Source organism: Sylvia atricapilla, chromosome 5, assembly GCF_009819655.1.
Source record: "Sylvia atricapilla isolate bSylAtr1 chromosome 5, bSylAtr1.pri, whole genome shotgun sequence".
NCBI classification, from domain to species: domain Eukaryota; kingdom Metazoa; phylum Chordata; class Aves; order Passeriformes; family Sylviidae; genus Sylvia; species Sylvia atricapilla.
Window position 1 is genome coordinate 47,599,184 of NC_089144.1, and position 17,287 is coordinate 47,616,470.

General features: G+C 48.3%; 1 protein-coding gene across 1 annotated transcript in view; it reads right to left on the bottom strand.

Annotated features, from left to right (window-relative positions):
• Positions 1–17,287, bottom strand: part of CACNA2D4 (calcium voltage-gated channel auxiliary subunit alpha2delta 4) — a 125,699-nt gene that overhangs the window by 12,960 nt on the left and 95,452 nt on the right. The window contains exons 27-32 of the mRNA XM_066320233.1: positions 12,577–12,638; positions 11,443–11,457; positions 8,674–8,718; positions 7,106–7,168; positions 1,677–1,747; positions 759–834 (exon numbers count right to left, since the gene is read on the bottom strand). Coding sequence (XP_066176330.1) covers positions 759–834; positions 1,677–1,747; positions 7,106–7,168; positions 8,674–8,718; positions 11,443–11,457; positions 12,577–12,638 — 332 coding nt within the window. The remainder of the gene's footprint in view (positions 1–758; positions 835–1,676; positions 1,748–7,105; positions 7,169–8,673; positions 8,719–11,442; positions 11,458–12,576; positions 12,639–17,287) is intronic.

The window sequence follows — 17,287 nt, forward strand, 5'->3', positions numbered from 1 at the left end:
ACCAGACATTGTAGAAAGTGTTATTGTTAAGAATGCTGTTAAAAGGTAATATTTTGTTGAAAATTATATTACTGGAAAGAAATGACAATGTCACAATGTAAGGAGTACTTCCTACACTCCTTCCAGTATCAAAGGATCACAACAATAAGGAACACATCCCTGTTTAGGGCTGTGTCAAGCAATTTGAAGTGGCCTAATTGTTGAGTAGTTACTTTGTTCTGCCTGTTTGAGACAAGGTTAGGAAGGTGGAGCGGGATTAGAGTGTGAGTTTGTATCAGCCTAAAGAGAGGTTGTATTTGGGTATTGGTAAAACCCTTCACTCTGTTAGTTTGTTCCCTGGGCTACAGCACTCTGCTCCACACCTGCTCCAAGCTCACTCTTCCCTCCCCAGTGACTGCCAGTTTTCCCCACGTGCTCTGCTCCCTGACACTGCAGCTCTCCTTCTTGAGCTGAGTAAAAACATGCCCTGGACAAGCATTTCTGTTCATTTCAGCTGCCAGCTGATTCCTTGGCTTCCAGGAGAACCTGCCATAGAACCTGCCAGCCTGCTCCTGTCCTTCCAATTTTCAGTGAGATCTTTTAAGGCAACAGAGAGCCACACTGGAAACTAACATCAGTGGCCACCACTGCTTCAGGAATCTGCCTGAGGTGAGTTTGGACAGTGCCATAAGCTGAAAGCAAAGATCTCCTGAAGTTTTTTGGAGGATGTTGGAGCTGCCCTGCAGGAGGAAGCCAGCCCAGGGAGGGACAATACATACACTGAGCAGGGGCCGGGCACCGCTGTGGTGGTGGTAGGGCACCTTGCACATTGCCTGGTAATCATACATGGTCACCCTGCAAGAAAAACACAACAAGCAAGCAGTCAAAAGCAAGCCATGCAGCCACCCATGGGACAGACACATCAGCTTTTGCTCAGAAAATGTCATGTATGAACTGTTTTCCTGGATTCACTAAAGAAGTGACCTGCTTACACATGTCTTTGCTGGATCTTGCAGAGCAAGAAATACAGGCTCTGGATTAATGTAACTGGGTCAGTACAGGAGGAAATATGTCCCTAATTTCAGGCAGTGAGGAAAGCAGGCTATGAAGTAGAGGAATTATAATTGTAGCTACCTCAGGTCCCCCTAGTTCCTGTTTTCAAGCCACTGAAACTCTGAACTCTCTTTTGACATCAGCTGAGGGAGTAGAGTGAGGTGAGCAGAGGTATTTTTAAGAGAAAGAGAAATGTGGTCAGGCAGCTGCAATGCTGCATCTGTGGGGCTCTCAGACAACCACTCCCCAAAGGGCTTTCCATGTGGCAGGAGGAACCGAAGCACTAGTGCACCCAAAATGCCAAGAAATGTTTCTCATGACATCTTGCCCTGGAAAAGACAGAGAAGCAGTTTCTCTCTGGTCACACAGACATTGGAAGTTTCTACCTCTGTCTGTGTTTTGCAGCAGGTGGAAGAGCAAGAGATGAGGAGAAACAGTGTGTGTGTGTGCTGATGATGGCTGAGCGAGTCAGCAGAGGGGGCAGGTAGCTAAAGGAGCTCTTGTGTCTGAATAAGAGAGTCACATGCACCATCAGCATGTGCATTTTCCCTGCTCAAGTGCTTCTTAGCTTCTTAGAGGGACCAACATGCTCTGACCCACACACCAGTGAAGAACAAGAAGTAGTGTGGAGATCCCCCACTTACCGCCTGAACATGCCCATGTTCAGCAGCTGGGTCATCACTGAGCCATCCACTGCACCAAAAAATTTTCCAGTCTGCAAGCACAAAAAGGGAAAAACAGAATAAACTGTAAATTTTTCAAATCAGCTTGATCAGGCTCCAGCTGATGCAATTTGTCTGGAGGCCTGCTGTACACAAGGAGGGTTTCTGTAAGGAGGCAATGCTGAGCTTTGTCCTTTGGCTGGCTGGAAAGCTTGAGGGAGGACTTCCCCCATCACCAGCTGGGCATCCTGCACCATCCCTACCATGCTTGGAAATGATTTAGCCCACGTAAGTCTCTGCAGCTTGTGTCAGAAAAAGGCAGACTCAAGCTGCAGAGACCCAGGCATGCTGAATCACTGGAAGCCTGGACTCTCCTGTGGGTTATTGGGAATCCATGTTCTCGGGACCTGAATGCCTGAGTCTTCCATTTGAGCCTCTCTGCTACCCATGGCCACAGTGGTTTTGGAAGCCTCTGCTGTCCTGCTGCCCTTGGTGAGCTGGCCTACCATGCACAAGTGTGATGGACAGATCTATTTAGGTAGCAAATGCAATTTTACAACTCACTGCTGTGTGAGTTCTGAGCAGGCAGTAACCCCAACAACACAACACAAACACATCTTTCCCTGTAGCTTACACACTGTACATTGGCATAGCTAGAACTAACTTGCCTTTGGGGGGGACAACATTCCCCCAGTCCTGCTTAAATGCCCAAACTAAAGGTGGAGCTTGTGGCCCTCTGGTCCCATGTATGCCTTGGAATCAGTAACCTCAAATACAGACCCAATCTCAAATCTGGTAACTGCTGCTTTAAAGATTTACCTAAACAAACAATCCTGGCCTTCCTGATTACTAAACCATGGCAAATCTATTGCAAAAATGCTTCAAACCTGTCAAGTCCACTACTTTGTTCACAGACAAATAAATGAAACGTTTGTAAATAATGCAAGTGGGGATATGAGCTGTCCTCTGTCTGTTTTCCTGGCTCATGGGTCCTGACAGAGTAAATAGCTCCCATGTGTTATGGAAGCATTCACACAGTCTGGGTGGGATGTTTTGCTTTCCCACTGATAGGCTAGCAGTCATTTAGCATGTATTAGCAGATGACAGATGACTTCATTTATTTGAGTGGGACATTTCCCCAAAAAAAGCCCGAACTCTTAGGCAGATTGACCTAACACCACATGGTAATCATCTAACAGCAATGTTACGTGGCTATGAGCCTCTTCCCAAAAGGCTTTAGAAGTCATTTCACAGTATAGATTGATACATAACATCAACTCCCTTTTGAGCATTTAGGCTGTAATCATTTCAGACAGTCAAATGTGCCTGAGCAAGCAGTAACTTTTTTCACCTCCCTTGCTCTTTCAATCTGATTAGGGTGGTGAAGAGGCCAGCTGCTTCCATTTCATACCAGCCTGCAGACCCAGCAGTGAGATTTAACACAGTGCAAGCTGCAGACAGTGGGGCAAGGAGAGGGGGCCTCAGCATGGCTGTAAATGAGGCCCATCCTGTCAAGAGATGCTGATGCCTGGCCGAATTTCTCCATGTAGGGCATCATTTACATAGGTATAAGAATGAGGAGCTATTAGTGCAAGCACAGCCTAGGGAGTGTGCTCAGAGAGACATCAGCAAACTGGCCTCCAACACCGACTCAGACATTCAGAGCTTGCTGCTGGTTTAGGCACCCTGTGCAGGCAGTGACACAGAAAAGAATCACTTGGCAGGAACCAAAGTGGTGCTGTACCAGAGCAACATTTTGTACAGCAGCTCTCATTACATCCTGCTTCCTCCAGTGACTGCTGGTCTCCTGGGCATCCCTCTGGTGTGTTTTCCTCCTAACTCCCATCTCTGGGCAAGTTTCCTTGCCCTTTCAGAGGTTGACAGCACACAGCATTGCTGTGACATCCCGTGTGACACACACTGTGTCACCCCCTGCAGATGATGAGTGCACAGGCACGTGTGCAGGCTGTGCACAAGGAAGACATGCAACCCAGAGCATGCATGACTCAAAGGCTGCACCACTGCTCACAGGCATCCGTGCTTTGCTGGTTGAGCAATTTACACTTTTTGTACACTCAGAAGCTGTAGATAAAGAGGATCTGCCAAATTGCCCAGGCTTTGGGCAGGCAGGCAGCCTCCTTGTTGAATGGCTCAGAGCCAGCCCTTGCTTCTCCACGAGCTCTGAGCTCTGGTGGCATCTTGGCCTTTTGGCTGCTTCCCTGCACCCTGCCCCTGGAGTTCCACCAGGGCAGAGCTTGCAGATGTCCTCTGCAAAATGCCTCGGGCAGAAGGCAGCAATCCTGGAAAAAGAGGTTTAGTGATGGAGGGAACATCTGGATGCAGCAGGCTGAGGGAGCTCAAGACCTGTGATCCACAGCTGTGCCTGTGACTGGCAGTGAGAGGCAGCCAAAACCCCAGGGATGGCTGTGGGGCTGCAGACATGGCAGAAAACACAGAGCAGCCCTCCCTGCAGCACAGCCTGACCCTGCCACTTATTTTCCCTTCCTCCAAGAGCACCTGGTCCTCACTCACTCCCTTCTCCTGGCTGTGTGTTTTAACTCTTTGCTCCCTCTGGGATGAGACTGGATGGGGAGATCAGCTCGAATTAAGAGATTACCCGTTCTTCCCCAAGTAATCCTGCAGGGAGCTTCCAACTTGTCACTCATGAAAATCCCCCTTGTCCATGGAGGTTTCCAACTGCCAGTATGCTTCCTGCTGCCTTCATACAGAGGTTATTAGAGCCAATCCCCCATCCCAAGGGCAGAGGAGAGCAGAGCCTGAGCCACACTGTCCTCATCCCATTCCTGCAGGAAGCTGTTCTGATTTCCAGTGTGGTCACCCAGGGAAGGAGGTGCAGGCAGCTCTGGCAGGCAGAAAAGCCAAAATACCCACAAAAATCCAGGTACAGGATTTTTTTGGGCATTATGTTAAAGCATGCCTTGAGGAAAGACTACAGAATGGGGCAGGGAAGGCCACACTGCAACAACTGATCCCATGCAGCAGCATCCAGGTGGCAAAGCTAGGGAACCTAGGATATTGATTTAGTGCTGCTGTCTTGAATTCCCTGTAGAATTTAATGCTGTGGAGATTCATGGTGCCACCAGGAAATAAAAACAGTAACTGGAACAGGATAAAGAAATCAGAAAAAAAACCCCAAATCCCAACAAAAACTAGTGGTGAACTCTGTGAGGGCAGGGAAGGTAAAACCTGGAGGAGGACAGCTCTGGTGCTTGCCAAAATGCCTGATCTTGGAGGCATGCGCATGATGTTTATAATTTACCCAAATCCACTACAATGCCATGTTTCTGCTAGTCAGATATTTCAGAGATGAGCTTTGGGAAAACCCATTTCCCATAAGATGCAGGAGAAAGCACAGAGGCAGAGCCCAGGAGGGCAGTGCTGAGGACACACAGGTGATATGGCAGCTAAAGGGTGTAGCTGTCTCCACTAATGGACACATGTCATAGGACTCAGTAAAGCATCTTTGAATCGCCATGGGGGTCAGATGAGAAAACAGCAATTCCTAAGACCACCAGCCCCCCAAACACTTATAGGACCTGGCCTCCCAGAGTAGGGAGTCATTACAACTCTTACAGCATTTCCCTCCTTTATTTTTCAAGTTCCATTTGCTTTACTGTTTTTTTGGCACACCACATCATTGAAGAGACACTCCTAGTGGACTATTCAGTGTGCTGGGTAGGGCAGTTTTCACTTTCCTATGGAAAAGAGGTTGGTTATCCCTTGCAATAAGCTCCCCTTGGTATTTGTATCCCCCCCCATGGTGCCTCTGTGATGCTGATTGGTGTTGCTCTGTGACTCTCAAGAGACTCATCTCAGCCTTTCTGAACTCACTGTGCAGTGCCTGCAGAATGCATAGTCTCACCTTTTCTTTTTGCCAGCCCATTCTGAATATGCTAACCAACCCAAGTCCAAGTGGGAATCCATGGGACTCATCTAGCTGATGTTTTCCATCTAAATGACCATCTAAAAAATCTTCTTCTTTCTCTTCTGTCCCAGCTACTTTGAGATCAAGGTCACTACTTCATGCTCCACTGTTTCACCAGCTTCTTGTAAGGGACTCTGCTCAAGGCTGAAGAGAACTGAAATGCAATAGGTTATCTAGTCTCCCTTATCTCCTGATTTTGCCACACTTCCAAAGAACTACAGCTGATAAGTTTTCTTCCTTCTGGAAGCTGTGCTGCTTGTGCCAATCACATCCACCAGGAGTTCTGTTACCTTAATTCCCATTTCAACCTGTTTGTCACATCTTGAGGAAAGTAATTTCTGGGATTGGAGCTACTGCCTTTTGGAAATACCCAAACTGCATTTTTTAACTCCAGTACAATGGCAATTTTAATGAAACTCCACAATTCTGCCAGTAACAAACCCCCTTCTTTTCCCATTTCTTCTCTGAGCCCACTCTTACTATTGACTTATTGCTTTGCAGTTTATGAGACTGTTCCCACATATCACTTTCTGACATCCAGGACTGTGGGGTTTAATTATTTTGAAAAGAAGTAGCTCTGTGGTGAATTTATCAGAGAACAGAAAAATGTAGCTCAACCATGCAGTGGCTGGTAGTGTTGACTTTACCCAGCTGCACAGGATGTCACATCAAACTTGCACCCCTTCAGCTCCCTAGCAATGGCTGTGGAACCACACACCTTATTTTTTATTTCTATTTCTATTCTGAGCCCCTTCCCTTGCTCCTTCCTCTGCTGCAAGTCCAGTAAATTCTCCAGTTCTTTAGGTGTTTTCCTGTTTCAAATTTGCTCAAATTATTTTGTCTTCCTTTTTTGCATTTATCATTTTGGTCTTACCATTCCCCTAGTTCCCTTTCCTGAAGAGCACCTGCTTTGACTTCAGAAGCACTCAAAAGTGCTGCTCCCTTCCCTTCCCTTCCCTTCCCTTCCCTTCCCTTCCCTTCCCTTCCCTTCCCTTCCCTTCCCTTCCCTTCCCTTCCCTTCCCTTCCCTTCCCTTCCCTTCCCTTCCCTTCCCTTCCCTTCCCTTCCCTTCCCTTCCCTTCCCTTCCCTTCCCTTCCCTTCCCTTCCCTTCCCTTCCCTTCCCTTCCCTTCCCTTCCCTTCCCTTCCCTTCCCTTCCCTTCCCTTCGTCTGGGACTGTCTCAGATCATCCTTCAATAGCATCTGTGCCAAGGGAACGGAGTCTAATTTTCTTTCTTCTGATCAAAAGATATTTTGACTGGTTCCTTCCTTATCACTGCAAACTCCTTCCTCACCTAGGATGTGCTGTCACTCTGCTGGGAGCCTTCCCCCTCACTGCACAGTTGAATTTAATTACTCCACAGCCACCCTTATTACACAATTCAACTTCATTTGTTTTAAGCAGCTCTGGTGGGTTGTTCAGGAACAAGCAAACCCCACTCTCCTCCTTCTCTTCTGCTATCTTACCTCTTCAGGTACTTTGGAAACAAGTATAAAGCCGTTGTTGTCAACGAGGAAGCAGTTCAGAATCTGCAGAGATGGAAGAGAAGCAATATTAAAGATTATTTTTCCCTGTTGGTGTTCAGGATGGAGCAGTGTGGGTTTGTGATGATGAGCCATTTCTATGCCAAGTCCCACAGCTCGGCTGCCATGAGTTTGACACGATTCTTGTCCCTCTTTGTTTCCATTTTGAGGTATTGAGTTCATGAGCTGTGCCAGAGATTGTCTCCAGCCAGGGCTCTGTGCAGGTGTGAGCCACACTTAAGACAGGGCACCCTTCAGGAAGAGACAGGATGTTTGGAGTGCTCTTCTCTTTAGGAATATGGTATCTAATGCTTTCCATCTTCAGATTTCAGAGGTTTATAACCACTCATGAAACAACCCTCTCCCCACCACTGAGTATCAATGCTGATCTCATTTTTATTTTGTAAAGCAGGAAATGGAGGCACAGAGTTTAGACTAAAATCTTTAGGTCTTGCCGAGAAAAACTAGGAAGCAGAGAAAATCCTACATGAACATACAACAACAAAAAGAAAACCTCTGGTGATCTCCCTTTTCAGGTCAGAGGAGCTCCTGTCCCACATACTCCTCATAGCAAGGCTGAAGCAGTGGCATGAACACAGAGAGAGGTATCCAGCGTGCATGTCATGCTGACAGCCACTGGTGGTTTTTTTTGAAGATCTGGTGTGAAAAATGAGTTTTGCTCTCTTAGAAAAGTGTTTAAGTTTAATAAAAAGTAAAAATAGACAATTGGGAGATGGAAAAGCAAAAGTATCTTGGTTGAGGGTGTTTGGTACAAGGTTAGTTAGCAGTACACTTTTATATTTTTATTTTTAAGGATTGCTGTGTTACATATTTAATGTGTTTTAATAAATGATTAAAACTTTTTTTTTTAGTTTTTATTAGTTTTGACTATTTTCAAGCATTTTATTTGGTAGATTAATTTGTGGGTGGTTTTATTCTGTTTGCTAATATGGGTTTCATAAATTTTTTTAAAAGTTTTTTTGTTATTTTATTTGGATAAGAAAGCAGAAAGTTAGTAGTTGTTATGCAGGGTTATAAGGTGCCTTCTTTCCTGTACTTTTTGGCTTGGCTAGTTTAGATGTTACAAAGAAGAAAAAAACCTTTGTCTTTTTATTGTTAATTTTTTGGTACAATCAAAGAAATATACATATATTACCTTTTTAAACTTTAATAATAAAACATAATACTCTACAATTACACATATAGTATTCATGTTAATATTTGCGAAAAGCCAGCTATATAATATGCATTAATAACATCTGGGATGCCAGGGAGACAGATTGAAAGAAGATGGGATTTCACTGGCTGGAATCCCACTGTCTCTGCCCTGGCCCAGCTTGGGGAAGCCCTAAACTGTGCATTTGTCTCATTAGTATGAGGTCCTGCCCCAGCGGTGCAAGCTCTAGGGAGCAGACAACAGGCAATGCCTTTCTGGGGAGGCCGAGGTCTCCACGGAGCAAGTGGTCACTCACACCCATCCCAGGTACCGAGGAGAAACTGAGGTAACTTACATCATCCTGACAGCTGAGAGGGCAGGCACCGTCCACTCCACTGCACTGCAAAGGGAGAGCAGAGGATGAACCGGGGTGTGAAGGAAACTTCCCAGGCTGACCGTGCAGGACTGCTTTGGCACTCTCCTCCTCCACCAGAGGCTTCCCGTGCTGCCACTGAGGCAGCAGCAGCTACAGTAACCCCACAGGTCTCTGCTTCACTCCCCACACACCCCACACCCACACAGCCAGACAAGTCTGCCGTACTCATTTAACTCCAGGTTTCCCACAGCAGGGTCTCAGACATCCACAACCTTCGGGCAATTTATTAATGGTGCAGCAACAAAGAAAGAGCTCAAGCTGGTGCCTCTGAGGAGGGGCCCTGAACAAAGGAATTTCTGAGGCTTTTATACCCTCCCAGTCCACGTCTGGGGTCATCCTGATGAGACATCTGCTCCTGCTGTGTCTGCAGGTGGCCGGGCACCTGGCTGTGCCACATGTCCCCTGTGCTGTGCAAGGGTCAGTGCCAGTTCACAGCCTCTTGCCTGGGGCTCCCAGAGCTCCACCTGCACTGAATGTGTACCCCAGTGCCGCAGTATCGGACACACAAAGGACGAGGCAGGCGGGAGAAAGCCAGGCAGGAAAGTTCTATTTTAATATTTCTGACTCCATCTTATATACATTTTTACAGAAGGAAAAAGATTGGCTACACAGGTTGCCACCTCTTTGACCTCGTAGGTGAACATCACCATCAATCATCTTTCTCCTCCCAGAGGAGAAATATGTAAACCAATGCAGCTCTTATACATATATATACATAGTTTACATGAAGCTGCATGAGAATCTCCACTATAAAATTGCAAACACTCACAAGGCAAGAAAACTTAGGGTGACACCCCAGCCCATGGCATCAGCTCAACTTACTGCCTCCCCCTTGGGACTGCCTGGCTAAAGGTTTCCAGAGCAGGATCCCAGACAGCTCTGCAACTCAGCTGGCATTTCCACCAGGACAAGCTGGACAGTAGGCACAGGTACCACTCCCAGATCAGCCAGTCCAACTCTCCCCTCTTCTATGAGCAACATCCCCTTTCCTGAGGGCTCAGATCCTGCACCTGCCTCCCTGACATTCTCCCAGCAAGACCTGTGCACTCCAAGCAGAGGAGGCATTTGTAAAGAAAGGGTGAAAGCAAAGGTTATTGTGCACCAGAGAGAAGCCAGCATGCATTTCAGCATCAGTTAGTATCTGGACTAAGAACATAGCATGGTGTTTTAGATCAGGGTTCTTCTCAGGCAGGGATTTTTGTTTTTGTTGTTGCTGTTGGTTTTTTTATTCTCCAGATAGCTAATGATAAAATAGAATGTGAATGGTGCACATGTAGCCCAAGGCATCATCCATTTCTTTCATTTAGAATTTCTGCGTAGTGGACCTGACATGTGTTTCACAACACTGAACTGGGTGGGGACACGAGGGGTTAAGTGCTGAGTAACAAAGCCCTTCAGGTGCTTATTGATTTCATAATTGTTCAGAGTTTGCCGTGGCTGCATGTGTTTGTCTCTTTGTGTTATTTTATAATGCGTTTTCTCCAGTAGCAGAGGGAGGAAAGCTGACACGGTGTTGCCTTTTCTGTGCACGGAGTCCCCTTCCTGCCAGAGGTTTTCTGGGGTCAGGGAAGGACACTGGGATAGCACACAGCCTGTCTGCTCTCAGCCAGCCACTCACTGTTTTTTCAAAACCCTTAGACATAAAATCCAACCCCTTTTCTGGGTGATTCTCAGTAACAAGGGGTAAATTGGCCATTCCAGACCACAACAAGACCGTATCTTTCAATTAGAATTTGTTTCTCCCCTTGAGTTTTGCAGAAAAAAAAATCAGTTTTCTGTCCCTCTGTTCAACTTCAGAGGAGGTTTGTGGATGTCTGTTTGTTTCAAATCCCACAGCTTTGCAATATCACACGTTCTGAATCCAGCTGGCTTTTTGAGACTCCAGGGATGATGGTTTAAAAAAATTCCTTTATCCACAGTTGCCAGCACCATCTCACCTCTGCCTCACTACAAAGCAGCACGTGGCTGTTTTATTTCCCTGGATATAAATATTATATCCTTATTCTAGAATATTCCTAGAGGTGGCCTCATGCTTCACCCTGGCGGGTTCCTTCCTTTTGTCGGCAGAGAAACATGGTCACAACAAACACAGTTACGGCCTTGGGAGAGAACAAATACAGAGCCCAGGGTTCAGTATCAGAACAGAAGCCCAGGTGAAGCACAGGGCTTTTCCACAAGAAGGGCTCGTGTCTCACACATCCTCCTCAGCAGGGTGAGGGCTGAGAATCACTGACACTGCACTTCCAGACCTGGAGGAGTTCCAGCAGTGCCTGGTGCTGGGCTGGCCACACAGCAGCAGCAGCACAGCCAGGATCCTGGTTTGAGAGCACTGGCAGCTTGCAGGGAGTTGAAATGAGATGGGGCAGAGCTGAGCTTGTGCTCCCTGGCTGCTCTGAGACCACATCTGCTGCTCCATGGGCACAGCTTCCTCCTCAGAGACCAGCCTACCTCGCAGCATCCTCCTGCTGTTGGTCAGGTCTCTGTGACCCAGAGCACTTTGAGCTTTGCCAAAGACACTTAATTACTGTGAAGACAAACACAGCTTGTGACAGGTTTGGACCTTCTCCAGTGGCTACAGACAAGGGACAGTGCTTATAATATGCTGGCACACAAATGACACAATTAGGAAGCCAAGCTGCAGTGAGGCACGCCAGGATGCCTCCCTGGCCCCAGCTTTTGTCTACTTACATCACTGTCATTGGGCTGGGAGGCACAGCGTGGCCATCCAGAGCAGCACAGCATCAGTGAGGCAGCAGAGAGAGATGGAAAACAAAATCTGTTAGTCATTCCTCTGTCCAACAGTGCTCTCACATCCTGGGGAAGCACACGGAGTCTTTTTTCACACCAGCACATACCATGGCCAAGGCTGGCAGCCACTTGGCACACAGGCCTCCTTCACCTGCTCTGATAAAGACCCCCAGCTTCACCTAACACCCATGAGGGCTTCTCTTTGTGAGAACTGCCTGGGTATGGCTCTGAGCAGGGTTTTTTAAAACGAAGCTCTCTGTTGCTGTTTCAGGACGTGCTCATGTGCTTTGCAGAAATCTTTTTAGCTCAGGTTAGGTTCATGTGATCTCCCACCTGTGGGGGTGCTCCTGCCTCCACAGAGCAGCTTCCTGCCCTCCTACCTTCTCTGTCCTCTCTGTCTGATGACAGGTCCCTCTCCTGACAGCAGAGAGCCACTTCTGCTATGTGCTGCTACAGTCCTGTCATGCTCACCCCCTCCAGCAGACCTCCCTGAAAGCAAAGCCTGGGGAGAAAGCCCCTGGGTGGTAAGGGAAAGGTGTTTCATTTTTCGTGCTGCCCAGACCAGGGGAGCTGTTTTAGTTACTCCAGTTCTTTCAGTCCAGAAGAGTATCTAATATTAGGACAACACCAAAAGCTTATCCCTGGAGCAAATAAATTTTATTTTGGCAAGCTGGTAGTGCTTTGTTATCATTATCAAGATGATAAAAGAAGGCAGGAGATTTTTTTCTTCTGTGTGCCCAAAACTGCAGATTTCCATGATTTTTCTGAAAGGCTGAATGAGCACAAGAATATTCCCACAATTAAATGTGTCACATGCAGCAGAGCCAATGCCAGGCCAGGATGCTGACACTGTCACCACGGCATCTGCAGAACAGACCCGTGGCTCACACGGCATTAGTGCCGTCAAAGGATTACAGAAATGTGTAACTCCAAACTAATCTACTCCATAAATCTTTTAATATGAATTCCACAAAAACCCTCATTAAAATGCCATTGCATGTGATGTAACACAGCATCGACCTTGCTGATGAAGAGCATTTGATTGTGTCTCTGCACTTTTGCTGATGCTCCTACCTGTTGCATGGCCATCCAAAACTTGCGTTGGAGCAAATCCAGCTTTATTTGCACACCCACTGCTGCAGGGAACAAAAGAAGGGGAGGATCAAAAGAGGAGCATTAAAAACAAATACAAGTTGGGAAAAGAGGAGTAAATATTCGCCCGAGGCGATGGGATGGAAATCACAATTGCAAAACGAAAACCTCTTTCCAGGTGTGAACGGCAATCGCTGAGTCAGACTGCCAAGTGAGAGTCAGAGGTTTAGCGAGGGAGAGGAAAAGGGGACACCGGCTGCACCAAGGTACTGAGATTTCCCCCACACTGACTATGAAGCTACAAACAGATCAACAACAGCAACAACAAAAATCCCCCAAAAGCCCCCCAGGGTGGCATTAGCTTTTGTCTTTGTCTTTTCCAGATTTGTCTGGCCAGAATGGATGTTTGTGATCGCCCCTGCCTCTACTCCTGTACCACGCAGCATCAAACAGAAATAAAGTAGGCCAGTGAGGAAGGGATTAATTTGAAAACCCACCTGTCTCAAGGGGGAACCACAGAGATTTAGATTTTTCCTAAACCACTACAAAAGCACAGAATTAGGAATGCCACTTGACAGGAAGTGTCGATCATGAACAGTGATTTGTTACCTGGTCCCAGCCCAGTGCACGGTGGGCTAAGCAGAACTCTGTGTGTATCTGTGTTTCTTAATGAAGTGTGTCCTAATTTCCTGGCTTCATTTCCCTTCTATTCCCAGCACCATGCTCCTGAATGAAGGCATAGCTGCTGAGGAGAGGCAAGGGTGCAGGGTCTTCCTGCCAGGACAAGCTGGCTGTCCCTGGGCAGGCTGCCTGTGAGCACACACAATAACCAGTGCAGTCGTGCACAGCCTGGCACGGTGATGGGGAACAACTGGGCTGTGTGTCAACTAGCTGAATCCAAGAGCTCTGGAGGAATTACAGCCTCAAGCAGGACCTTGAAATAGAATATAAAGTGCAAGTGAGTGAGAAAAAGAAATACAGGGAGGGAGATCTGGAGCCTTTTTTCACAACCACCAATATCAGGAGGAAGAAGTGTTGCTGTTTCTACAGATTTCCTCTGAATTAGAAGGAGCTTCAAAGGGGGGAACAGATCCTTTAAATCTGAATCATGCCGTGTGGGTGCTTTTAAGCTAACAGTATGATCTGATGCTCTAATTCAGATGGGTATGAATTAAAACTGGAGTGTGCAAGGGTATATTTTCTTGCCTCATGTACAGAGGCCCTGGCACCTGGCATCAGCTCTGCGTTTTATACCAGTATCCTTGTCACATTCCTCCTGCTGGTACCTCTTACAAATCCCATGTATCAGAAGCACATTCCTCATCCAGCTCTCCCTGCTGTAAACTGAATCTGACTGCCTGTCTGTGGGGGAAAGGAATGATTCTGTAGAGCTGCATTGCCCTAAGCCTCGCAGAGCACAAACCAGGCAAGACAAAGAATGCAAACAAAGGAGGAAGGACAGGGCTGAGTCTGGCCTGGGCTAAGATTCCTCAGCTTCAGCGAGGCTGTGGCAGGCATGGTTTGGCTTGGTGCCCCTGCTGACAAATTGGCACTCTGTGACAGCAGGCGAGCGGTGCTGTTGCTGCTGAGTCCCATGAGGCCCACGCACCCAATTTGGTACGTGGCTTTAAATAAATTCATCCTTCCAAACCAGCTTAAGAAGGAGTCATTCCCCTTATCACAGCAGATCACATCAATGGGACTGAGCATCACCCAGGATATATAGTTTTCACGAGACTTGAAGAGGAGTCAATACCTACCTAACTAAACCTTGCAATGCAGACTTACTCAGTGGCTCGTGTTTTTGCCAGTGGGAACACTTGGCCTCAAATTGTTTTTCAGAGAGGTCTTAGGCCCTGGTTGTCAATCCTTACTTCTGCCCAGGAGGCATAAGTAGCACATACCCAGCCTGGACAGAGCTGCCTGCAACATGATGAAGAAGACAACCTGGAGGGTTGCACTGGTGGCCAGTGGCAGGGACAGAAAGTGGCAGCTACTGGCAAGAACTGTGAGAAACTTTCACACATTTAGGTGACCTGAGTAAGATGTGGGACCTGAGGAGAAGCAGGCCACAATCAACCCCCTCAGTGCTAGTAACAAATAGTCATCTGTTCATCTTCACACTGTAGGTGAGGTCAAGGAGAAAGGAGGAAAGCAGTGATTCAGTCTGAGATAAGGATGATGCTATAGCTCAAGTGAGAGGGAAAGAACTGGAATAAACTCCTCTGTGCTTGTTCCAAAGAGTAACTGATTGGTAATGAGCCTTTTTACTCTGGTGGCAAAGGGTATGCTGCATCAATGGGAAGACCTGAGCTCCATGAAATGATGAGTGGCCACTGCAGAGTCTCCAGAGAGACCATGGCCAATAGTTTTATTCCTACTCATATGCAAGCAACCTGTGCCACTCCAGCAGCCCAGCAATGCAATAAAGCAGGAAGACAAGCAGTGCTGAACACCTGGCACAGGTGGCATTACTGCTGACATGGTACCCAAAGCTGTGCACCACTTCCCACCCTGCCTGCAAAAGCCCTGGCTGCAGTGGGCCTTCCCTGGAGTTGGGCACTGCTGCTCACAGTGCAGAGATAAGCCTTCCCCTCCACCTGTTCATCCCTCTGCTGAGCATGCCTGCTTCATTAGCTCATCCTCTGCTTGCCTCTCTTTCTGTCTGCAGTCTCTGCCTTCTCTCTTTGATTATCCATATGTTGTTCGTTTAAGGAGCTTTCCCCAAGATTTAATTCTTGGGCCTGCTGCACAACAAAAAGGCATAACAAAGTCTCAAGATTGCATCCTGCAGAGTGCTTATCAAGATTTACCTTGCCATTCACAACCTGTTTTCATGACAGCTGGTCCAATGGTTACATGAAACTTGTGATTCAAATGGAAGGTACCAGAACAGCGGAACAGCCATGCCTGTACCATCCATTTGCATTCTCTACTCCCTATTTCTGAAATATTCTTGTTTTCCCTCTTGAGTCACTAACTTGAAATTTTTATTTGAGTCCTCTATTTTACTCAAATAGATACTTAAATTTTACTTAAAAAGATAACTTCCAGACAAATTAAAATGAACAAGAAGCCCAAATCAGCCTGTTTATAATACTGGACCTGATAGAAGGGGCAGTTTAAGCAGATCAACAAAAAAGTAATTCTTGCAAATGTGAGCTACTGAGGTCCTCATCGAGATGGCAGAAGGCAAGATAGGGGTCTGATTTTGCGGGGGAAGGTTCCAGGAGCCCATGTGAGAGCACAGAGGAAATCCCAATAGAGGTACTGGGCTGTTTCTGCATCCCTGTAGCAGCAAGAGATGTCAGGGAGGGCAGGAACGCCTGTCACTGATGGCTGTCACCACACCTGACACATGCACCTGTGGCCGAACACATTCTCCACTGCATCCAGAGTTCAGGGGAATGAACTGTGGATCTTTCACTCGTTCCCCTTGTCCCTAACCTTACGCCCTAACAGCACCCCCAAATTTTTCCCTGAATCCCATGGGAAACAGACACAGGGTTGTGCTGCCCACCGTGGGCACCTCTCGATGGTGTCCCTGCTGATGCACTGCCTCCCCACCACCGTCCCTGCAAGCACTGTGGGAAGGGGCTGTCGTTCTCCCAAGCCCCCCGGGTTCTCCCCTGCTGTCTCCCCATCGCTGCCGCTACTCGCCTCGCCCTCACACAAAACCCGGAGCTCGTCCCCTCTCATCCTGACGCCTTTCTCTCGGAGTTTATTGTCATCCGCCGGAGCAGGGGAGAGATGGAGGGAGGGGAGGAATTGCTCAGCTCGGTGCCTTCCCTTGTAACCTGTGCATGACCAACCTACCTCCTGAGGGGCTGCGGGGAGCTCCTCCCGCCCTGGCATCTCCTCACCCTCCTCGAGCCCCTCGGCTGCTGGCACCGGGAGAGGGATGGCAGCGAGGGCGAGATGACGGGGAGAGAGGGACTGACAGCAACTGCCCTTTCTCCAGGATGCATCGAGAGGAATGAAAACCTTCCGAGCTCCTTCCTCTGGGTGTTTGGGAGCAGCTCCTGCCTGCCTGGCGGGGTGACTCCTCTGCACTGTCTGTGCGCGTTCCCGTGCGTGTGCTGCTGCCATCGCAGATGTACCCCCAGCTGTCACTTCACCGCGCACAGTCGCTCCCTCTCCCGCCTCTCTCCCTCTTTCCCTCTCCGCCTGTTTATTATTTACGGAGGATTACAGTCCCTTTCCCACGCTGTCATCTCGCCGTGCCTCCCTGCCCTCCACGCGAGGCGAGCGGCTGGCTAGGGAGGGCTCCTGCCAGCTAAGGTCCAGCTGCGAACAGCGGCACTTTCTGCTGGATTTGCTTTGGGATTGTACCGGCTTCAGAGAGCCGGGAGAGCTGCCATTCTCACACGAGGGTCCATCCCAGCCCGACAGAGGTAAGTAAAGACGCGTTTCCCCCCCATCCCCGGCTGGGGTCGGTGCGCGGAGCTGCCCGCAGGCAGCGGCTTCCCCCGGGGAGGAGGGTGGCAGCAGGGGCAGCGCCGTGTGCCAGACAGACAGCTCAGTGCTCAGCGCTGCCCTGCGCCACACCGACACACGGGCAGCGAGCTCCCGTCACAGCAGGACGGCAACCCGCTGCACAGCTTGTCGGTGCCGCTTCCAGTCCAGTTCTAGCGCGGGCAGCCCGGAGCAACTTCTCCCAGCTGAGAACGGCCCCGCAGCTTTCCTCGCACCA